Source organism: Dendronephthya gigantea, unplaced genomic scaffold (genome assembly GCF_004324835.1).
Source record: "Dendronephthya gigantea isolate DGI-Jeju-01 unplaced genomic scaffold, DenGig_1.0 000463F, whole genome shotgun sequence".
Classification (NCBI taxonomy): Eukaryota; Metazoa; Cnidaria; class Anthozoa; order Malacalcyonacea; family Nephtheidae; genus Dendronephthya; species Dendronephthya gigantea.
Genome location: NW_021163473.1, coordinates 4,564 through 28,078, shown reverse-complemented (window position 1 = coordinate 28,078; position 23,515 = coordinate 4,564). Strand labels below are relative to the sequence as shown.

At 37.0% G+C, this 23,515-nt stretch overlaps 6 protein-coding genes across 6 annotated transcripts; 4 read left to right on the top strand and 2 right to left on the bottom strand.

The window, feature by feature from the left end:
• The first annotated feature begins 4 nt into the window (after nt 1–4).
• Nucleotides 5–1,756, top strand: LOC114543460. Its single transcript, XM_028562426.1, has 9 exons — nt 5–54; nt 146–298; nt 430–543; nt 620–800; nt 913–1,044; nt 1,138–1,226; nt 1,319–1,387; nt 1,513–1,555; nt 1,698–1,756. Exons 2-9 carry the CDS (start codon nt 245–247, stop codon nt 1,754–1,756), a joined length of 741 nt encoding a protein of 246 aa, XP_028418227.1. The 5' UTR covers nt 5–54; nt 146–244.
• A 36-nt stretch (nt 1,757–1,792) lies between these two features.
• On the top strand, nt 1,793–3,119 carry LOC114543467 (transcriptional regulatory protein PHO23-like). Its single transcript, XM_028562432.1, has 6 exons — nt 1,793–1,806; nt 1,933–1,992; nt 2,097–2,209; nt 2,554–2,613; nt 2,883–2,947; nt 3,035–3,119. The coding sequence occupies exons 1-6, from the start codon at nt 1,794–1,796 to the stop codon at nt 3,117–3,119; spliced, it is 396 nt and encodes a 131-aa protein (XP_028418233.1). The 5' UTR covers nt 1,793.
• A 297-nt stretch (nt 3,120–3,416) lies between these two features.
• On the bottom strand, nt 3,417–5,155 carry LOC114543465 (HMG domain-containing protein 3-like). Its single transcript, XM_028562431.1, has 5 exons — nt 5,063–5,155; nt 4,790–4,920; nt 4,588–4,713; nt 4,031–4,252; nt 3,417–3,854 (listed from the first exon to the last, which is right to left on the bottom strand). Exons 2-5 carry the CDS (start codon nt 4,871–4,873, stop codon nt 3,543–3,545), a joined length of 744 nt encoding a protein of 247 aa, XP_028418232.1. The 5' UTR covers nt 4,874–4,920; nt 5,063–5,155; the 3' UTR covers nt 3,417–3,542.
• A 5,110-nt stretch (nt 5,156–10,265) lies between these two features.
• Nucleotides 10,266–13,736, top strand: LOC114543462. The gene is made up of 10 exons (XM_028562428.1): nt 10,266–11,006; nt 11,100–11,221; nt 11,324–11,388; nt 11,467–11,583; nt 11,722–11,793; nt 11,867–11,956; nt 12,094–12,578; nt 12,922–13,020; nt 13,125–13,392; nt 13,469–13,736. Exons 1-10 carry the CDS (start codon nt 10,308–10,310, stop codon nt 13,681–13,683), a joined length of 2,232 nt encoding a protein of 743 aa, XP_028418229.1. The 5' UTR covers nt 10,266–10,307; the 3' UTR covers nt 13,684–13,736.
• Nucleotides 13,693–15,449, bottom strand: LOC114543463. Its single transcript, XM_028562429.1, has 3 exons — nt 14,734–15,449; nt 14,105–14,657; nt 13,693–14,001 (listed from the first exon to the last, which is right to left on the bottom strand). Exons 1-3 carry the CDS (start codon nt 15,426–15,428, stop codon nt 13,786–13,788), a joined length of 1,464 nt encoding a protein of 487 aa, XP_028418230.1. The 5' UTR covers nt 15,429–15,449; the 3' UTR covers nt 13,693–13,785.
• Nucleotides 15,450–15,577: 128 nt separating this feature from the next.
• On the top strand, nt 15,578–22,301 carry LOC114543464 (coiled-coil domain-containing protein 89-like). The gene is made up of 4 exons (XM_028562430.1): nt 15,578–15,885; nt 19,444–19,518; nt 19,651–19,740; nt 20,072–22,301. The coding sequence occupies exons 1-4, from the start codon at nt 15,865–15,867 to the stop codon at nt 20,858–20,860; spliced, it is 975 nt and encodes a 324-aa protein (XP_028418231.1). The 5' UTR covers nt 15,578–15,864; the 3' UTR covers nt 20,861–22,301.
• The last annotated feature ends 1,214 nt before the right edge of the window (nt 22,302–23,515 follow it).

Genomic DNA, 23,515 nt, shown 5'->3' with positions numbered 1-23,515 from the left:
GTGCAGGCAAGGTGGTTGTCTGGTATTGCCGCGGTACTTGTCGCAAATGCTCTGGTATGTGAAACTCAAATAACTCGCAAAAAATAGATCGGACTAGTTTTCAATAATAGAGTTCATTTTTACATGACTTATGTTTCTCATTTAGTTACGTCTCTCGTGTGGTAACCAAGCGAACACCAAAGATTACGTATTGTTTGCATGCGGCGAGTTATTAAAGGTGCAGACAGTCAGTATACGTTCAACAATGCAAAGGCTAGAAGCTAACATCATTGAAAAGATAGCCGAGGAAAAAGACCCGGTTTGTTTTCTTTCATTTTTCTATTTACATAAAAAAAATTCCGAACGAAATAAAGTATTAAATGGCGCCATATACACAGTGTTCGATTTCCTTGGATATAACATTCACAGATTTTGCTGATCTCTTTTAAGATTCTTACATGGCTGCACCCTAAAGTTACTGTCAAGAACATCGAAGGGATGAAGGTTCCAGGCATTGCGCTACTGTCAACTGCTGTCGACAGTTTTGTCGATATTTCACATACAGTGAGTAACACGTACAGTGTTGGAGTCTAACGCGGTCTTGTGACTGCATTTCACAAAATGTTTGTTGTTTTAATAGGAATTCAAAGAATTGCAAAGTACGCTTGTACGGGAGCCCGGGACAATAGGGATATACTTCGGAAAAGACAGGGAATGCACCTTGGAGCAAATGATTAAAAGGAAACACGTTTGCCAGAAAAGAGCGTACCGAATTCCTCTGGGGAAACTGATGCCATTCACGCAACATATGATAGCGTATGGTTTAGCGTAGAAAGTTTTAAATAAAGTTTCTATGCAATTCTTTCTGGTTCGAAGTTTAGGCTTGTTTTGTATCATGAATGTAATCGTTGTTCTAACAATATTACTCATTAGCCAGTGGAATTCGGGATGATGCCCCCAATGAGAGTGATATGGAAGAAATCAACAATCCAGCAACAACAATATCGGACGAAGGTTGCGAAAGCTTGGACACTCTCGAAAACGAGTTGAGGATAAAGTTAGAAGGTATCAGAAATAACAGAAATCAGATGAGGATTACTATTTGAGTATTTCATCAGCATATTAAATTTTGAAACCTTTAATAACACATTTGTATAGCATCTAAAAATAGTCAAGTCATGCAATATCGCGAAAATACAACTGAACCTACCGAAAGTGAAGAGGAGCTCGACTTCAGTTTTACAGAGGTATGCAGGCTTACTCAGTTAGGAGATTGTATAAGCAGTTTAACGACTTGTCTAATCTGTGTTTCACGGTGTATCCTTGACTATTCAAATAGAAACTTACACCGAACACAAAGGCTAGATATAACAACCTGACTCCAAGGAAAAGGAAAACATTTGCTTGGGTATGTCATATTAAATTATCAAAACGAATTACTAACGAGTTTTGATGCTTTTGTAGTTTTTTTAATGTTTTTTTAACGATGTTATAAAGTTTTAAGCGTTACAATTTTTCTGTATTAATTTACAGGCCATTGAAGTCGCGCAAAAAATAATAAAGAGACCCGAAATAGGTTCGTTTTATTTGACTTATTCAGCTTGCATGAGAATATTTATGCTCGTTACTACAGTTGCGTGCACCTGACTCAATGCAATACCTGTTGCTGCCCGGCATACAATTCATTTACGTTATTTTGCTCTTTCCAATTATCTTAGATCACAATACAACAGACGTGAGAACTTCCCAAGACAAAATTCCGATTCAACCCCAATAGCAACTGGCGATCAAAACGTCTGCGAGCAAGAAATGAAATGCCTGCAAGAGGTAAACGATATACGATGTGTCTTGTGTGGTTTGCAAGTACGATTATAAATTACTGTATATATATATATATATATATATATATATATATATAACATAAATATGTCTATGCCTTTTAACTAATTACAGGTGAATCGCACACCAGAAAGCGATTATTTGCAGAAGGCGCTATTGGCGTTCTTCCTCGGAGTAAGTAAAAGAAATTCTGATTAACAAGTGTGTCTGTCCAAATCCATGCACTTTTTGCATCAACATTTTAATGAGCATATTTTCTTTTTTTAAATCACATATAGGCTCTACACGATCTGATAATAAAAGTGTTGGGACAATTGCTGGGACGAGTGGATTATCATGTCCTCCGAATTCCGGCAAAATTAAAGTATACAAATGGTGTTCATGCAAAGAGGTAAATCATACAACTAGTTTTGACGTACTTATACAATTTTTCAATATCAGCATAATTTTCCCACTGTTTGGACGAGACGGTAACTTTCGGACGGGAAACTTGCGTGTCCCCGAATTCATATTGGACCAGTGCAATTCCAGTCTAAGTCCTTTTTATTCATGCATGATACCAGCATTAAAGGAAAATACATCATCATTGATCAGTTTATTTACATTGTTTTCCCCCTAAGTTCTCTTACCGGCTAGAACTTCTGAACTTTGTGTCACGCAGTTCTGAATTAAGAGCAAGTTGCACGATGTATATACAATGTATATACAATGATGTATATACCATAATCGTTCCAGGAAAGAGATAAAGAATCGGAGGACATGATGCTGATATGTGAAACCACAAACAAAAAGAACGTATGTATAAAATAGTACATAAGACTAGATTCGATTTTGCATGTGCTCAAATGCAGTAAAACAGTTAAGCTCGCATATATTTTCTCAGTCCGAGAGTTTCTTGTCCAGAACCTTATGTACGAGAAATTTATAAAAGCAATCTTATGTTGTCTGGTTGAGGTTTCTATGTTCATTCCACTATCTGTAAAATAAACGATACAACTCGTATCCCACTAATAGTTTCCTTAAAACTAATGTCGGTCAAAACTTTATTTTTCAACCAACTATAGTGTCCAGGTAAAGGCTACTACCATCAGGAGTGCCTAGGAATTGAAAGAGTACCTAAAGGAAAGTGGTAAGTCAATACATTTACAGTAATGTTAATACTTCAACGTCCTATAAATATGATTGACGTTCAAACAAGTTGTTTTTTTCATTATAGGCTGTGCGACTTCTGCAAACAGAAATCTAAAAATAATTTAATTGAAAACATTAAAGAACGAATAAACCGTCCAGTTGCTTGCTAAAGATATGAAAAGTTATGAAAACTAGATCCAATAAATAATACTACGTATAACAATACGTGTATAATGGCTGTTTCGCCTATCTCAGGGCTCGTCAGCATGCCTAGGAAACATTAAGTATTGCAATAATTATTAGCAGCATCAATGAATCCGACATGGACAGCCTGACCCATTATTGCACGAGTCCGGGGGTTTTAAATCAGAGTTTTCCTTCTCCTAGGTGGACTGTCTTCCAAGACTGATGAGCTCCACCTACCCAACGTAAACAACAAGCGCGCGATGAGTAATAACCTAATGCTTATTTTTCACCATCTTTTATCACAAATTGCATATATGAATTCCTGCATAACATCTGCCCAGGTTTTAGCTGTCTCGAAGCTACGTCGTGTTGCTTTTTTACTATTTCCTCATTTTGATAGAAATCCATCAAAAAGTTATAAAAATAGTGCGTGGAAAATTTTGCATCGTCGAGCTTCGTAACCGTCGCACATTCTTTCGGTTGTTTTCGGACTCTTGATAGCTTGTTTTTATCGTGTTCGACTGAGACAAAAGATTTATGTTGTGATATTCACAAAGGGGTGACTTGTGAGGATTGCTTGCTGTGTGAAATCTGTCACCTAAAACATATCTCCTGGATGTGCCTGTCAATGGATGAATCATGCTACCATCCTCCACCTGTATCATATCACTGTCGCTTTTTCTGTATTCTGCTGTTGTCAGCATAGGGACACTCATTTCCTAGAAGTGTCATGACGACAAAATTAATAATTTATTTGTTCCATTTTATGGGTTTTCAGAATATTCTAAACTGTTTTTAAGTCATATCTTAAGTTAGCCTTGACTGAATAAAAATGTTGCAGGGCAATGAACGTGCACAATACACCAGTAATATGTAGATTTTTCGTAAACGATACCTTTGATGGTGGTTTATCCAACGATGGTACCTCAAAACACCCTCTGTTATCTTTCCATAGCTGTTCGGTCATTTCTTTACTGACCCGGCACTCTAAGTGCCTGACAAACCCACAAGCCGTGTCGCAAAGGAAAACAAGAGGAATATGCTTAAATGATAAATAGAGATCGGCAGCATCTCTTACTGACTCCTGTAAAGTCAGAAACTTTGAAGCTGCGGTTACCTGAAAGGAAAGGACACCCAAAAGGATTATTTTTTAGAACACCCAGAGTAAAAATTCTATAAATGTAAATTTTATAAATGCTCTAAATGGTATATCACTGTATACGTCTAAGACTAGGGCTACGGTTGTCTAAGAAAACAAGATGATAAATGCCCTGTTACAGGGTGCAATTTTTCTCGCAACTTGCAATGCAATTCTGCTCTTGAGAGATGTTAATTAGTGTCAGTGAAGATGTTCGATATGTTGAGAGAACAATACGAAATAAAGTTGTACTTTCGTAATTTACACGTCTCAAAAGTAGAGTTGCATTGCAGGTGAAATATTTCTATACTTACGCCATGGCGACAAACAATGTGGTAGAAACCACCAGTATGCCCTGGCACTTTTGTGAAGCCATGGCAAGGACATGAACCAACCAGCAAGGTTTCATACAATGACCGCAAATCAATGAGCATTCTTGCCTGACGCGAAGAAATAAAATGCAAGTTATTTCGTGCAAATTAATACCAAGTCACAATCGTAAATTACAGTAAATACCTTTGATTTGCCTGAAATTGCTATATTACACAAATGACAAAGTTCTTTCAGCTTCTCGACACTGCATTGCTCAATTGTGTTCATGTCAACTACTTGAGTGGATATCCAATGATGCAAAAGAGCTGGATCACCTGTGCAACAGATGCATAATTAAATTCACTTAAAAAATCAATTCTGGTCCAAATAACCATTCATGGTCACAAACAAGCTGTATTATATGCATATATTATTTTAATTGAATGGCTAAATTGTACTATGAGTAATGCTACAAACCTTCATTAGGTTTGCCATATTGCTTGAGAAAAGCACTTTTTTTCCCCTTCAGTGTTGAACAATTTTGTACCTCTCAATGATGGGGCTATGACTGGTGGGATGGTGGAAAAGGATAGTGGCCTTTTCGATCGTGTGTAGGTTGTCTTTTCCACCAAATTGTATTTTAATTTCTCCAAGAACATCTCAAGGGAAATAGGATCATCTTCCTCAATCTATATCTTGTAGTGGTGAGTAATCAATCTACAATGAAAATGCAATATTTTGTGTAAGAAGCTCTGGCAAATCAGAGGGATCTGAGAACAGGCTAAAGACCAGCAAGGACATTTTAATAATTGAACACTACTAAAGACCAAAATGTTACTAAAATTCTCATGTGGCCATTCTGGTCCATGAATGCTTTACCTCGCTAATGCTGCAGCAATTTTTTTCATTCCATCCCCAAAATACACTTCACCAACAGTACCACAAATCCACAAACACCTGAATCCATATTGCGTTCAGTTATTGCCTCAAAGCAATAAAACCCATTGTATAAATGTGTAGCAATACTTTCCAACTCATTTTCTGTTGGCGACTCCTTAATAAATACAACAGGATACTTTGTTAATATTTAGAGCAAGACTAAAGGTCCTGTTACACAGTGCAATTTTTTTTGCAACTTGCAATGCAATACTCTTGAGAGATTTTAATTCGTGAAGTCACACTTTGCCAATGTTACATCAGTCAAGAGTGGAGTGCAAGTTTCAAGAAAAATTGCATCGTTTAACAGGGCCTTAACAAATTCCCATACCAGACGATTTGCCAATTTATTAGACTAGTCCTATTGTAAATACTAAGACTAATCTGACACTGACAGATTCTAGGCAGTTGTACAGCATACTATTGCATAGTACATACACAATCATCTTGAAATTACCTAACTTTCTGGACCATCACAGCTAATTTACTTTTTATGGCTACAGAAATTGGCACTCCTCTTTTGAACAATTCTCGGAACTCTAATAGAATTTCAAGTGCCACCAGAACCTTGTCACTAATATTAAACAGACCTAAAAGGCAATAAAATTGAATCAAATTAACCTTTGTCCCTGAGCCAACATGTACACTGTGAAATAGAAACTCACCTGTCAACATAGAATTACTATACTACAAAAAATATTGAACTGTATATACTTACCTAATGTGTAGGGAAACACTTGGTGCATAGCAAAGCAACATGAGCAATCTTTGACTAGCATTTTGACTGTTTTGAATGGACATCCATTGGTCATTATGATTGATCGCCCACGTTGATTTGGGTGTGGCTTGGACTGACCAAGAGGACTTTTACACAAATCGCACAAAGTTTGGTCTGGTTCAAACTGCTCTGGCCACCCGGAAAAATCCATTTTACTTGCTGCCTGAATAATGGGTTTTGGAATGACATATGGCAACTTTAACTTCATTTTAAGTCCCATGGTTGCCTTGCGAGACTTGCTCCCACTTCTGTCAATTGTTGTCAAGGAACTGTCTGGCACTATTGGTGGGGGAAGATCTGCTGACACACATTCGTTGTGTGTAAAAATGCCAAGAGCCAATAAAAGATGGATGTGGGTGCAAACTTTTCGGGACTTTTGCTGCTTGCTCTTCAACATACCTTTGCAGTCTTTGGAACAGCATTTAATTTCCTTTTCAGTTACCTTGACATGGCAATATCCAACAGTGTTGTTGGTTGCCATTCCAAAGACGCAATACAAGTTGGAGAAACATGCACCACAACTGGAAATGACTGTGCCTTTGATGCATTTGCCACTTCTGCCAGGGTTTTTTTTGTTTCATCATCACAGAGATAACTGGAAATGACCTCATCTGATATCCCATTGAATGTCTGAAGAGGAGTTGTACAATCTCTGGTGGATTCCAAATGCTGACAACTAAAGCTTGCCACTTTTTGGCTGTTAATATGAATGGCTCTATTCTGTTTACACAGGTGATGCTGACACATAGATGAAGCCTCTTCACGAACCACAATACATCGATCATCATGGGTACTGGTATTAACCGAGTAGATTGATAACCCGTCTGATGGCTGCACCACCAAGGTACACTTAGGCACCAATGGACGAGGCTTTTTTTTAGGGACATATGATCCTCCAAGCTCAAAATTGCATCCTGAACAACTTGGTGGCTTGTAACGGCAACTATATTGCAAACCACAATTTGGACAGGAACCCTTGCCACGCTTGGACCATCCTGAGGTTAGCTAATCGTAAAAAAATACACATTTAGGCACCTACCAATGCCTTCTCCCAACAGGCAGAGTGTGGCCTGATATATTAGATAGGCATTGACAAAATACTCCTGCCCAATGCAAATCAACGCAAAATCAATGGCACGTGAAAAGCGTCTGAATTGTCGTATTTATAAAGTTATTTTTGTGTTCATCCAACTACATCTGTCAATTCTAATGTAGTTGAGTTCATAACATTAAAAATAAAGAGAATTCGAAATATTATAAAACTTACTACAAGCAGAATATTAATACAAGCAGAAAAATTAATATTTCACCTTGGCTTTTGTCGTATCTGCTCCCCCTTCTTCCGCCGCGACATCAGATAGGCCGGAAGACGCCATATATAGTATATAACCCGAAGTTGTCCCTCAAAGAACTTTTTATAAGAAAGAACCGATGAAGCCAGCGAGCGAACGTAGAAGCGAAAAACACTATTATAGGAAATAACCGATGATTCGATCTGGCCAGCCCAGCGAGCGAGTGTAGAATAATAATAAATTTATACAGAGAGCGCCAATGACGTTTACATGGGAACGATTTTTATTGGCTACGGGTCAACCAATTAGAATGCACGTTCTGAGGACTGCGACCTTACTGAAAACGATCGGTTGGGCTAGCTTTAAAACAGGGAACGGGGAATCGGGGAATCCGGGAATCGGGGAATCGGGGAATCCGGGAATCGGGGAATCGGGGAATCCGGGAATCGGGGAATCCGGGAATCGGGGAATCCGGGAATCGGGGAATCCGGGAATCGGGGAATCGGGGAAACGGGGAATCGGGGAATCCGGGAATCGGGGAATCGGGGAATCCGGGAATCCGGGAATTTCTTTGATAAAAAAACATTTTTCTTCCGAATAATTACATATTGTTTATAAAGATTCGTCATGATGAGAGCTATCGAATGGTATATACATCAAATTCACCTAGCAAAACTGTGCTACTTTATCTACATGAACAACCTTAACTCGCAAAAAGTTCTTAGAAACGGCTTTTTAACCCTTGATTTTCTCTATCTGGCGGTATAAAAATCTTTCTTCTAGAACTAATACTCGCGGAGTTACTAGTTGTTAAAGCCAAACGAAAAAGTAAACAAACCATCGCGTGAGTGTTCTTATTTGGAGACTGTCGAACGAATCTTCGAAAAAATACTGGACATTTGGGCAAACTAACCTCGCTAAGTATGAAAGCTCGTAAAAAGTTCTTAGAAACGGGTTTTAGCCCTCGATTTTCTCTATCGGGCGGTATAAAAATCTTTCTGGTAGCACTAATACTCGCGGAGTTACTAGTTATTAATTGCATGTTAATCATAATTGTACGTCAGCCTGTCAGAATTCAATACTATTTTAATATTATTAATTTATTGCTCCTAATTATGATGTTTATCATACATTTAATGTTGTTCACTTGTATATATGAGGTTTGCTATATCTTTAATTTCTAAGCATTTTCTTTAAGCATCCTAAAATTTGTAAACAATTGTAATAATTTTATCGGGCATTGTGTTACATTTTCGATGATAAAAATAAAGGCGAAACCTTACTACCACAGTAACCCAAGCAACAAAATATTATCGGATTATCGTCAGAATAAACGTAGTCAGAGCTCATCGTGCGACGGCGTATCTCATTCAATTCAAGACGTGAAAATGAATATCGTTCGTACTGTCCGCGAAACTCTGTAAAATCCTAGCAGTTGTTTGTAATAGTATGCAGTCTTTAGCGTCCAGTCAATAAAACGTCCATTTACTTCCCTTTTTCTTTTTTAAATTCCACGATTCCCAATCTACAGGAACAGTGAATGAATTAAGAAAGTTATATATTCTTAATCAGAAATGCTTATAGACACATAATTTTTATATCAATCAGATTCGTCTTGGTAAGAGCTATCGAATGCTCTATGGTTTGTGTATTGGATCACATTCACTTAGCAAAACTGTGCTTTGTTCCGCGAGTATTAGTGCTAGAAGAAAGATTTTTATACCGCCAGATAGAGAAAATCAAGGGTTAAAAAGCCGTTTCTAAGAACTTTTTGCGAGTTAAGGTTGTTCATGTAGATAAAGTAGCACAGTTTTGCTAAGTGAATTTGATGTATATACCATTCGATAGCTCTCATCATGACGAATCTATTGATATAAACAATATGTAATTATTCGCAAGAAAAATGTTTTTTTATCAAAGAAATTCCCGGATTCCCCGATTCCCGGATTCCCCGATTCCCCGATTCCCGGATTCCCCGATTCCCGGATTCCCCGATTCCCGGATTCTCCGATTCCCCGATTCCCGGATTCCCCGATTCCCGGATTCCCCGATTCCCGGATTCCCCGTTCCCTGTTTTAAAGCTAGCCCGATCGGTTGGGGGGTAATTATATTTGCGTGAATGCACTACAAAGGTACTGACCTGGTGAGATAATGCGAAGAATCCATCCGAAAAATTGTATCCATAAAATATTTTGTGAAAAAATCTTGAGATCAATTCTTTCCAGCACAATATGCATATGGTAAACAGCAATGGTCAATACATTTTAGGTATGTAATCCTCGCACATCTAAAAAGTCTCGCGTGTCTCACGCGCGGGTAATATTTATAAACCGCAGGAAGGCCTGCGGGAAGGGCCAGGCATTAACATACTCGAGGGGGATGTCGTTGTGGGATTTTGTTGTTTCATCAGTACTTAAAATATGCAGGCCTAGTCTTAGATTTATGGCGCTTTTTTAGGTTCAAAATACGAAGATTTAAATTCAACGAATGTGTAAGAATTAGTCGATAACAATAATTCGGTAAACACTGGATTTGTTGAAAATTATCGCAGTGAATTCGTTGATTTTACGAATTCCTCGATAATGCTTTGCGACCTTGCGCCCACGTGCTATTCAATATGCGTGAAGTTACATGAAGTTCTTGAATTCTGTTTCTTCGCGCGTTTTTATGCAAATAATTTATACTGTGTTAAATAACAGAGGAAATAGCAGCCGTAATGGAAAATATTTTAAGAGATTGTGCAGAAAAACTTCTATCCGCCGCTAACAGCATCGTTTCAGCGCCCTCTGCAAATTCAACACAAAGTTCAACGCCAGCACCGGTCGTTCCTGCGGAGCCTTCTTCATCAAGTACATTTACCCCGGTTATAACAACTACCACAAATGTGCCACCAACTCCAACCACAACATCATATACAGCATTGTTGGAGCATCGTCGTCTATTTGGTTATCGCCCACCAGCATCTACAAGTAGAATTGGTAGACAGTCGCATGTTATGCGTTCCAGTGCTCGAAACATGACTGCACCATATACGAAAAAATCATTAGCAAAAAACACTTTTACTAGGGCATTCGTTTGCCTAAGCGAAGTGAATAAGTTCTGTCCTCCAAATGCCGCAGAAAGAATTAGACTAAGTCTTTCTGGATTGGGAGAACAAACGATAACATTCTTAAAAGACGGAGACGCAGCGCATGTGCATGAAAAGTTCTTGGAAACCTTTCCCAACCTTGTAAAGGGTGGCGGCTATGAAATAATGCGTACGTCAGATGGAAATTCTAAAAGATTGATCGATGTCCCTTGCCCTCGTGGTGGATATGATGTTAAGTTTTTGAAAAGTGCTCTTGGGCAGGCAAAAGGGTACTTGAGGCCGCTTCAAAAAGACATTCATTTGGATAATGTCACAGAAATGGCACAGGTAAGAAATTGCTGATGGATAACTTTTTGAATATTTCTTTATGAGGTAATATTGAGATTACTGAAATTTAGCATGCTCTCTGTCAATATACAGGATTTAGATTGTTCACCCAAAGTTGCATGTGTCAATTGCAATGAAGAAATTGTTATGTCTGCAATGAGGGATCATCAGCAAACATGTGGTGGTGGTCCATCTGGGTGTCAACCAACTGTCAGGTAAGTTGATTTATTTACGTACACACCAGCATGTGAAGTATGTAAGCAATATTCTACCTAGAGGAATTTTCACCTTTTGTACTTATTATCTTGTCATAATAGTGATCGACATTCAATCCAAGCTTCAATAGTTGATTATATGCAGTCAGATCATATTGTGGATCAAGGTATAGAATTAAGTAAACACATTTGTTACATTATAACTGTGGCTTCATTTACCTAATTAGTTTGCCTAATATTTTTAGAGGCAATAACAATCTTGAAAAATATGTTTCCTGAAACTGATACTGGTTTACTGAGTACAGCTTGTATAGAAGCAGTGGGTGATGTGAATAAAGCAGTTGACATTGTGTTAGCCAGAGGTAAACATTACAACATTGACTACTTGACCTCTTATTAACCCTTAATTAAACAGGATTATGTTGTTCACTGCTCATAACAGTAAAGGGGAATAAAATCAAGTTCTATTCTTGAAGTACTTTTTACATTTGGATTCTTAGTGATGGGTACTTCTCAAGAGGAAGAACAAAGTAATCATGCAATAACAAACACAGCTGTCTCACACACCATTGGTAATGAAGTAATAATTAAACAATATATATTATGAAAAAAATATAATTAACAATGGGGGATATTTAATTTTAGAATTATTCGATAGTGATGACAGTAGCGACGATGAAGAGTTGAATCATTCAATTGCCTTCCCATTACCATCCCAAAACACTGGGAGCACAGGTAATCTACTGATGTAATTTTGGAAAAGTATGTCCTAAACATTTAGGCAAACCATTACTAGTTAAATCGTACCATATGTTAACCATTATTATTGTAATGTTATTATTATTATATTATTTTGTAAAATTATTTTATAGACATTTTATCCATACTCAAAAGTCTTGGAAAGAATTTGAGAGGACCTTACTTGCGAATTACTACTGATGCAAATACCATGTTATCTGATGCTCTAGCCACATACAAGAATCCAAAATTTAATGGATCTCGCCCTTTACGAGTGTCATTCGCTAACCAGCCAGCAATCGATACGGGGGGTGTAAGTAGAGAGTTTTTTGACAAGGTGTATGAAAAATTAGCTAATGGTGATGATGAAGCTTTTGGGCTGTTCGAAGGACCTCCTACAAAGCTTTTGCCTGCCTACAGCAGTCGCATTGTTTTCTCAGGCATTATGGAAGCTATTGGGAAAATGATCGCACATTCAATTTCCCAGTGTGGGATTGGTTTTTCAAAACTATCCCCAGCCTGTTACTGGTACATTGTGTATGGAGATATTAGCAAGGCAATACCATATGCACAGTTAGCAGATGTTCATGACCAAGAAGTTGCTGGATGCCTACAAAAGGTAAACGTTAGAGAACTATATAGTAGCATCAAATGTGGTATAACAACTGCCTAAAATAGACAAACCACTTCTTGACGTTTGGACCCGATGGCCTTCATCAAGAGAGTTAGTAAGTCTTACCTAATCCTCCTGACGAAGGCCCTCTGAACGTCGAGAAGCATTTTGTCTATTTTAGGCAGTTGTCATACCACATTTGATGCTAAGTTGTTTGAAGGTGCTAGTGGCTGCTCCCTGGTTAAATTGGAACGTAGTTACTGTACTATAGATGTTACATTTTCCAATTGTATTTTCACCTCATTAATGTGTTTTTTTTATTTGAAAAGATACTATATTTTATTTAAAGGTAATCAATGCAACTTCCATCATGGATGTTGATGATCTGAACAGGGATGAAACATTTATAAACATTCTTTCTGACATTGGCAGCACATCAATTTTATCTGTAAGCAAGAACTTAATTGGAAAAATATGAAAACTAAGTTTTATTACTCATAGATATAATAATTCATATATAAATGTTATTTTAAAATTCTCTTAATTCTTCAGCTTCAGAACAAGGATGAAATTGCCCTATGCCACTTTGCCTTGAATAAACGAAAAGTGAGTCTGGATCAATTAAAGGATGGCCTAAAAATTAATGGTGTCTTGGAAGCTATAATGCAACATCCTGAAATAATGGCACCTTTATTTCTATGGAAAGAGGAATGTATTAATGCCGAATTTGTCAAAAGCAAACTGCGTTTTCCTGAGGGTTGCGGTGATCATGTTGTTAAGCACTTACTTCTACATTTTATTGATGAATGTAGGGAACAAGGTAAGAAGAAGAGTTTATTACCCCATGATTGTGATGTAATATTAGCCCATCTAATATAGCATGTCATTTGTTTTAGAGCTGGAAAATTTTTTGTCCTTTACTACTGGTACTGTCAGTGTAGCTGGCTTAAGATCAATTACAGTTAAGTTTGACAAATCTGATGGAGAGATATTCGCCTCAACTTGCCTAAAGATGTTACACTTGCCAAATGATGTCCAGTTTTATGATGATTTTAAAGAAGCTCTTAAAGCTGTTATAATGGATCATGGCACCTCATTTAACACACCATAAGAGATAAGATATAAGAGATTAGATATGTATAATTTACATTGTTACTTATCATTAATACATCACTTGTTGCGTTTTGTTAATCATGTTTACATGCAACATATTCTAAATGGCTGAGTCTGGAAGAAAAGCTAAAACTTCCAAAAGTATATCAATTCCAAAGTTATTACTTTGCCTGAGTGGGTTGACTAATCGAACAAGCTCCTCGTGCCTTTCGTGTGATAATGGGCTTGTTGTGGCTGGAACTGTCACATGTTCTTCTTCATCTGAGTCCAATGGCAATGGACCATTATAATCAATTCCATATGACTCTATTTCTTCCTATTTAGGGGAATTCCAATTAAAAAAATTGAAATATCACTACACACAACGGCTTTGTTAATGGACTATGACCTATATTGACTATACCTAGCTTAATACTTACAACTGAAAGATTTTCCAAATAATCCATTTCACTAAGCCCATTTCCTTGCATTCTTAGCAATCCAAGCACATAAAGCTGCATAGGAGTACGGTTTCCTGCAGTCCTAATATGATGCCGAATGTACCCTTCTCTCCAAATGTGAAGGTGACTGTTTATTCTTGGTACATACACAAAGTGTAATGCAAACAAGTGCATATCATTTGATACATCAATCACAAGGGAATCTTCTAAATGAAAAAATAGGTGATAGTAGATGTATAACACACCATCAAAGACCTCTCTCCATAGTCGCTCGATCCTCTGATTGTGTACACTTTTGCCCACAATCATACTTCCACGATTTGGGCCTCTCAACGGGTGATTGAGCATGAACATGGAAACCAGGACATTTTCACCACCTTTGTCGGATCGTACTCTGGATGGCAAACCATATTCATTGACTGCTTCCTCGAACAATTTAAGCACAGTTTCAGCTTGATTATTGGTACCACACTTCAGAAATGTTGGAATACGTGTGTATCCATCAACCCCACCATGCACAACAATGCGCCATCTAATAAAAGAAATGGATATACAATTACTGTTTTAATGCATTGGTCTAATTTCTTATCTTTATAAAAAGTATTTACCGAATGAGCTTGTGGTTGCCATCTATATGCCATAACGAAAGAGGACCTCGAACATTATAAACTCTTCTAGGAGTTATTGATAGCCATCTCATGGCAACACCCTCTGGGTCTGTCCTGTGCATTGACTCTCTCACACTTTCTTGTGTGACATTCACTGATCTTGCCCTCAGTACAGAATAAACCCTTCGGTATCCAGCATTTGGAAACTGCTGCTGCACATCTCTTACCAAGTTGTCTATTGAATCATCAGTTAAACGTTCGTCAGTCTCACTACGAATTGAGATGCCATATTCCCTAAGTCGCCTTTTAATTGTACTTTGCGAGACTCCAAGGGCATGTGCAATGTCAGGTACTGATATATCATACTCAAGTAAATAGACCAGTTGTTCTTGAGTTATATTAAACTTTGATCTTCCGACGGAGTTCGTTCTAGTCTGTTCTAGAATGTTGGGAATAGCTACTCTGTTGTGGTCTAATCTTAAGTTTTGGAGAAGTGATATAACTTCTGTGATAGCTTGGACGATAACGTGGAATCTATCTCCCATCCGAGTCAAATGACCACATATTTGCTCCAAACGAAACACAACAAATTCTACAGTGTCGTCACCTGGACTGGACTGCAATCTCCTGCCAAGATCAATAAGTGACAGTCGTAATCTCGATAAATACAAATTAACAGTATTTTCTGCCGCCATTTTGAATTGGTATTTTTGTCAAGATTATAAGATGACGTTTTACATTACGGTTCATTAACACATGCGGGCTCAAAAATTCAAGCTCGCAAAGCATTATCGAGGAATTCGTTCAATCAACAAATTCACTCTTTTGTATCTATACATGCGATAATTTTCAACAAATCCAGTGTTTACCGAATTATTGTTATCGACTAATTCTTACACATTCGTTGAATTTAAATCTTCGTATTTTGAACCTAAAAAAGCGCCATATAGATTCTCTCAACGTTGCATCGGTAGATGTCTCACGTGATTTTTAATAATGAAAGACATTGTTGCTATATATATTTTGTCGTTTGCCAGAGTCTGAATACTGAGAAATTCCGCAAAAGGCAAAACCATATCGCGTTATCCGGCATCGAAAATTTAACGTCATATTCAGAGTAAAGTGTTCTTAATGGCATTACCTCGATTACAGGTTAGTTTCATCGTTATGAAATATCAGTTTATAACTAGTGATATGGCAGGATAACCTGCTATGAAAAGGAAGACTTGTTAGAAATAAAAGTTTACTGATGATTCGTTTGTACGACTGATGTTAACGAAACACTGAATAGCCCGTGTCATTATTAGTTCCCTTCTCTTCCTTAAAGCACCACTGACATGCTGTTTCGTCTGAAAACTCGCGAGTTCTATAGTTCATTATTTCTTGTAATCATGTTTCGACATGCTCAGCCTGAAACTTTAATCGATCATTTATAAAACGTCTATAGCCATCAACCTTCGACATTATAAAATAAAGAAAATTCCGGGCGAAGAATATATAACTTCTTGGTCCAGCGTGCACAAAAGTAGAAGCCCTTTTGTGGAATGTAAAAGTTTTATCATCCAATGTTATAAACAAAATCTACCCCACTGGCCACTGTAGTGTAGCAGCTTGAACAAGGTTGTTTTCTATTGGTTAGAGCTCTAATTGGGTAGCGAAGGTAGCAAGCCAATAGCACGTCCGTATTACATGGAATCTATTATTAACTTTGAAATTATTAATTAAAACTTCCGGTTTATTTTCATCTTGCGTTTATTGCGTTTATGTGGTTTAGGGTCGTTGAAAAACTTAGTGAAATTACAAAACGAAATGAAGCTAGTTCGAAAAGATTAGTGATTAGTGATTGGTGGTTAACATTAATCGCTCTGTGTGCATGTCACCTTCATTTTTTGAATTTGGCGAATTTTGCGACTTCTCAAGAGGCATTGAAGTATTGTATTTGTCACTATGTATATTCAAATATTTTGTTACTCTATTATTGTTCGATATAATAGAAAATGTTAATATAAATGCAAAAAAAATACAGATTGGAGAGTATTACACATGTGGTATTACATTTATTTCGCTTTTTATATGTTTTTTGCAGCTACGCGAGTACAGTGCGCATAATATTCCGTTCGTCACAAGATGATAAGAATAACAACTAATAACAAGCGATATCAATACAAGTACATGTATGTTTAATTAAACAACAACAAAAAGCTATTGGTGGGTTTCACCATACTTCAGAGTGATTTGAGTGTGCAAATGATAGGAAATTGCGTATATTTACTAGGAAACGCAAAGCCAACACATATAGTGAAAAATTATTAAACTCACTCCCAAGGGCGATCTAGGGGCACTTGGTTAAAAAAGAGCAGCTGAAAATATGTATAGGGACGGTTTGATAGCCAAGGCGCGAAGACACAACTAGTGTGGTGTATGTATATTTATGCTACTTTTATTTATATCTTTAAGTAACATCTCTCATAGGTCACATGCACACAATCTGTTAAAGAATCTACCTATACACCCACCTTATAGACTCATCACTTTACACAAGGTATTTTTGATGCCAGAAGCTAATATATGCTGGCGAGAGTAACAACAAAAAGCTTGAGGTGGAGGTCTTGTGATTTGGTTTTTTTTATTTATGACTGATTTACAGTATATTAGAATATGGAAATTTTGTATTAGACATTGCTGAATGTTTGTATGTATTAATTATTAATCATACAATAATATCACATAGTGACAATAAGTTCTGGTTGACAGTGGTTGTATATCACTTTGATTGCAAATATATAACATTTATATATATAATCATTTGTGGTATTAATCTCTGCATGTGAACTGAGATTGACAGGGTTCAATGAAGCAAATTGAAGTTCTTTACTGCTAGGTTGAAATTGGTAGGGACATGACAACCAAGCGATAAGAATTGATATAAGGCACCAAGTGATATAATTTTGGTGTTTACAAGGCCAGTCATTATTTATAGCAGGAGTGGACTGAGGATAACATATTTTAATTCTCAAAATTTTCCAACCCCACTTTTTATGTGTTGAGAAAAAGTTTACACCACTTCTAGGCAATAAAAATAGTTATCTTAATTTTATAAGTTTTATTTACAACAAGCATTATAACATTTGTATAAGCTTTAAATGCTGATTGTATATGGGGAAGAGCCATGTATGTTGCATCAATGCAAACCATCCATGCATGCAGTCACTTTATAGATAGTGACTTATTAGATTGTACAGTTCATGTTTGGTTTAAAATTTTATGAAGAAAATATTTATATTGTTTTTTTTCTCGCCCCATCTTTCACTTTCTCATATCTTACCCCACCCAATAAATACAAATTTTTACCCCACATTTTCCCTTCCTCTCCCACCCAGGCTGGTCCCTAATATTAATGGTCTCAAAGTCTCCCAGCCCAAGAGTGTAAATAAATAAAATAATATGTTGAATGTTTCAAATAAGCTATTCACATTTAGAGCAAGGGGGTTATATATCTCCCTACAAATCAATAATGTCAAAACATAAGGACTTTCATACTAGGACTGAACAATTACAATAACTGTTCATAAGAAATAAAAAAAACTGTACAATTTTGGCAGCACAACTTAAAGAAGTACAAAAAGGATAAATTTAAATATCATGTAAACAAGTTACTACACACCTTATAATCACCTTTGCTACCTTCGATACCTTCGATACCTTTGCTACCTTCAATACCTTTGCTACCCTTGATACCTTTGCTACCTTTGATACCTTTGCTACCTTGGATACCTTTGCTACCTTGGATACCTTTGCTACCTTGGATACCTTTGCTACCCTCAATACCTTTGCTACCCTCATTACATATATTGGCAGTGTTTACTGTGGCTGAGTTCATGTTATCTCTCTTTCCACCTGAGACATATGTCCAGCCTGTTCTGTTCTGTTTAGTGATTAGTCAATTTGATTGTAGAAGTTCTTCCTAAAATATTTTCTCGTTTTGCCTGGAGTGACTTAACATTAATTCGTTAAAAAATGTTATTAATAATTAACTTTCTCATCAACAAATCGCAACAGACCTTGTTCGAGCTGCTACATGACCCAACAAAATATTATATTCCTGAAACCGTGTAAATTCTCGACGACCGCAAGTCAGTACTATTGACATTGTAGCTTCTATATAGTATACATGATCCAGCGTATTCTATATTTAATTCGATGCAAAAGTTTCGACAAGACAAATCTTGTCATTTCTCGATCATCATAGCGCTGCATGCAATGGAAATCCATAACGACAGATTTTCTTTAAGACGCTTAATTGCCAGCTGCAACACTGTCTGTTACACTAAGCTAGTACTGCCGATCTTGACTTCAATTGTGCTATAGTGCAGGGTATTATTAACTTGAAGACCATTGCTAATGTAGCTTGATGGAAATATATATACGTACATAAAATTACAGTGCATATAAAATTACTGAGGTAGCAGATAATCTTATTTGCTACAAGGTTGTGGGATTTCTTCAGCCATAAAAATATAACAATTTAAAATTTCTATATTTTGCAAGCCTTTAGGCTGAAAGTGTGTTTAAGGTAACACATTTACCTCAGCGTTTTATCATTTCAATTTTGTCTCATCCAATTTTTGCATGTTTGTAGAAATTTTTGCGCTGCGTTTTGTTGTATCAGGGCGTTTAATTACTTCCTCTTATTTTCACCTTTGGCCATAGGCAACTCTACACGGTGCAGAACTGCCAGGTAATCTTGATCATTCAATGGTAGAAGTTAATGAAGAAAAAAATAGGGTAAGTTTACTTCCTAAGTGACGGGAAGATTATATTAGGGATGTATTCTGAAATTTATGTAGAAGGTTGTGCATCGAAATTAGCTCTATTGTCATATAGCTTAGTACAGTGGAGAATAACTTTTTTCTATAGCCTTCTTATGCACAGCTGCGAAGAATAGAAGTACGTGGTGTGCTCAATAGGGATCGTACGGCGTTAGCAGCAGCATTGGCCATGCAAAATGTAAGTAGTATATCGGTTTTTGTATGAAATTTGATGCCCGCTGCTATATATGCTTTTCCTAGCAACGCGACCCTTATTTTTTTTTGTGAAAACTTTTCATTGTTGCATATTCTATAATGTATAATGTATAAAGGTAGTTGTAAAATTTGTTTTACAGGGTCGTGGGATGGGATTGTAGCTACATGTTGGCCTTTCCCAGTATATTAGTAAAGCAAAACACCCCTACGATTCTGTGTTAAGAGTATGAATCTAGCAGAATTTGACCTACTGCAAGTTGCGATTTTTATGATTAGGCGCCTATAATATAATTGAACACATTTTTGGCATACAGGAAGATTTGACAGACGAAAATGCTTCGCTGCGTGAAAAGGTTCGAAAAATGAAAGATGCCTTAGCGAACTCGAAGCTGGAGACAGCTGATATGTCCGAGCAATTTGGTGAACTGGCAAAAAGTTGGAAGGAAATGATGAGGCAGATGAAATCGGATCACGATGAAAGTAGAAATGAATACGAAATAAGAATAGAAGCGTTAGAAAAAGCAAATGAAAGGCTGATGATGGAAAACGCGGAAATGAAAAGAGTCATTGCAAACTTCGAAAGACTCCAGACAGAGCTCAAGGAGGCGAACGATAAGCTGATCAGAGACAACGAAGAGACGAAGAAGATTGTCGCCGACCTGAGAGAAAAGCATCTGCAATCCGAAGAAGAAAGAGTTAAATTATTGGTTGGTCAAATTGCGTTCAAGTTGGAATCGCTTGTATCAAAATATGTCTTTCCTGGCACCGATAGGGCAAGTAAGAGGGCTCGGTATAATTTGCAACTGAAAACGTTGCAAGGGAAGATAGAAAAAATGAGAGATGAAGAAGGTGTCAAAGAGCAAGCAACCGCACGACTAAGTGATCTTGATAAGGAAATGTTTGAAAGTTGGTTTTTGGATATGGTGGACGACCTGACGCAAAGTCGATTGTACCTGGCGCATCCAGAGCTTGGAAGTTACCAAGAGATGGAAAACGCCATTAATGATTACTGTGAGGATGGAGAAGAACGCGAGGATAAATTGAAAGCATTGAAGCATCTTCAAACCATGTACGGAAAGCTGAAACTACCTTTTGGCCAATAGGCCAATAGATTTATGTTTAATTCTTTAATAATGCATGTATGCATAAGCTAACTTCATACTATGATGCACCAAATTTTGCAACGTAATTGTTAATTTGATGATTGGAATAACTTACGTCAACTAGGCTATATATACATTTATCAAGCAGTGCGATTGACTGAACTGACAGAAAATGAAAAGCTTGAAAGTTCCTAAGAAATCGACTGCTGTTTTGCGAATTTAAAAGATCTTCTAAATTACATGGAATTGTATTTCAGGGATCGTGGGAGCATGGACATTAAGTAATCCGGACGTATTAGACGTTTTTATTGACTCTCCGTTCAAATTGCTCAATTTATTGTATTTATATGTGCACCGCTGCGGATTTAGATTTCGTATTTCATTTAACTTAATTTTCATTTCATTTAAATTTATTAAATCACGGTAGACTATCAATATACATTGTTTTTCATAGAGCCGTGAGCGTGAGCTTATATGTACATGTAGCATTTACAAATGATATAGCTAAAAAAATTAATTACTTATTCCAGACCTTTGCGCCTTTGTAACTAAAACTCTTTATCGTAGCAATTGCGTTAGGTTTTGAAAGCCTCATACGCTTACTTCGTAGATTAGAATTTTCATTATTTCATATTTCAAATAAATCAGAACTTACTTCAGGACTCCCCCCTTTAATAATTTTACTCATGTAACCTTACTTTGTTTACTCATGTAATTTAGACCATCGTCTTACTTCTAAGGTTTTCCATCCTAAATTTTCAAGTAGCTACTTGTTTTGACCGGATCTCATAAATATTTTCCGACGGTTATGATTCTTGCTGCCCTGTTTTGAAGTTTCTGCAAATTCGTTTTAAACATTAGCGAACAATTGGTTATTGTTCCATGCAAGGCAAGAATAATCAAAATAATCAAGATTTGGAGTGTATCTAATCGAACAAATGATTTGCATAATCTTTGTGCTCCTATTCCTTTCCAGGTTTTTCGCTAGACCATATAACCATATAAAAACAATTAGCGAAAAAGCCTGGAAAGGAATGAGATGGTACATGCATGGCTTTTTTCAGGCCTTCTGTAAGCCAAGGTGCATATTCACTTCTAACTCTCCCAGGCATTAAATATTATAATATTCAGCCTGCTAGTAGTTTAGGGAAATCTAGTTAAAAAACTATTTCGGAAAATCAAGGTGTCAAACTAAGGTGTGCATGTATTTAATTATATACTGTGGAAAAAAGACAAAATGCTGATTTAGAGGGAACAAAATGGTTTATTTATATCTTTCTCGGGCTGTTTGGATTAATAAATTGCCAAAAACAGTTCGGAATTAGGGACGAAGCTAGTCGAAGCTTAATTCAAGTGCTATTGCAGAACATCTCACTACATGTGAACATGGCAAACACATTCCTGATTTGCATGTATATATAAATGGGGGTAATCTCGGAAGCTGTATTGGGATTGGCTGTTAGCTGAAAAAGTTTTCCCTGAGCATATTTTTGAAATTAATAATTAAATGAGTACGAACAATGAGAAATTCGGCGTTGGTGATATTCGTCCCAAGTGGTTGCAATGGTTGCGATGGATGTGGTGGTTGCAATGGTCGCTGTGGTTGCGGTTGTTGCAATGGTTGCGATGGTTGCGATAGTTGCGATGGTTGCAGACAGCCACATCAACTGTTAATTCACCCAGTCTGAGCTCAGAACTACCGTGAATTGAACTACCGTCGCTTGCACCCGCTGAACGCTCGCTGATGAAAACCTTGCCGAAATTTGCCGCCGATATGACCATAGAAGCCCAAATAAATGAGTCGGAGTAAATAAAAAATCCGTAAAACACTTGAGATAAGTGTTAAAATGAATTAATTTACATGAACATTTCACAACAATTTGGTTGATGGGAGAGTTTAACTGATCCAATCTGAATTTTTTTTTCTGTTAAGCAAACCATCATATTTGAAGGCTTTCGCACAGATATGTTTTTTTAAAAAGCGTGTAGCATTGTTAGAATAAAGTTGTAGAATTTTAGATTTAGGCACAAAGCTAAAAAATGCCAATTGTATTTTTTAATTCAAAACTTCATCAAAATTCATTGCCTAGTCCCTATAAATCAGCAGAATTTTGTCAATTCAAAATCTCTCAAACGTCATACCTAACCCTATACCTAACCTCAGTTCGATTCCTGCTGGAGGACCTGGGTTGCACTTTTCGCAACGTCCCTTGTTTGTTCTTACATACAGTGGCGGCGCCAGGTTAAAATGAGGGGGGGGGCAATTGGGGGTCAAAGAAATGTTTTGGGGGAAAGACTATAGAAAAGTATTTAAAAGTTAAAACAGAATTACACTAGTTATACGTAACATGAAAAGATCTGGGGGGCAAACAACACACCCCCCTAGCGCTGCCACTGCTTACATAAATATTGTAATACTCTGATCCTTCGCTCTACTCTATACTCTACATTCGCACTCCGTATTCCGCATATTGATATAAAATTCCGACGGCATCACGAAAAACTCCCAAGGCCTATACATAAAATTCCAAAGGCCCTTACATAAAATTCTGAAGGCGTCATCAAAAATTCTGAAGGCATCATATAGAATTCTGAAGGAATCATATAAAATTCTGAAGGCCCTTACATAAAATTCTGAAGGCATCATATAAATTC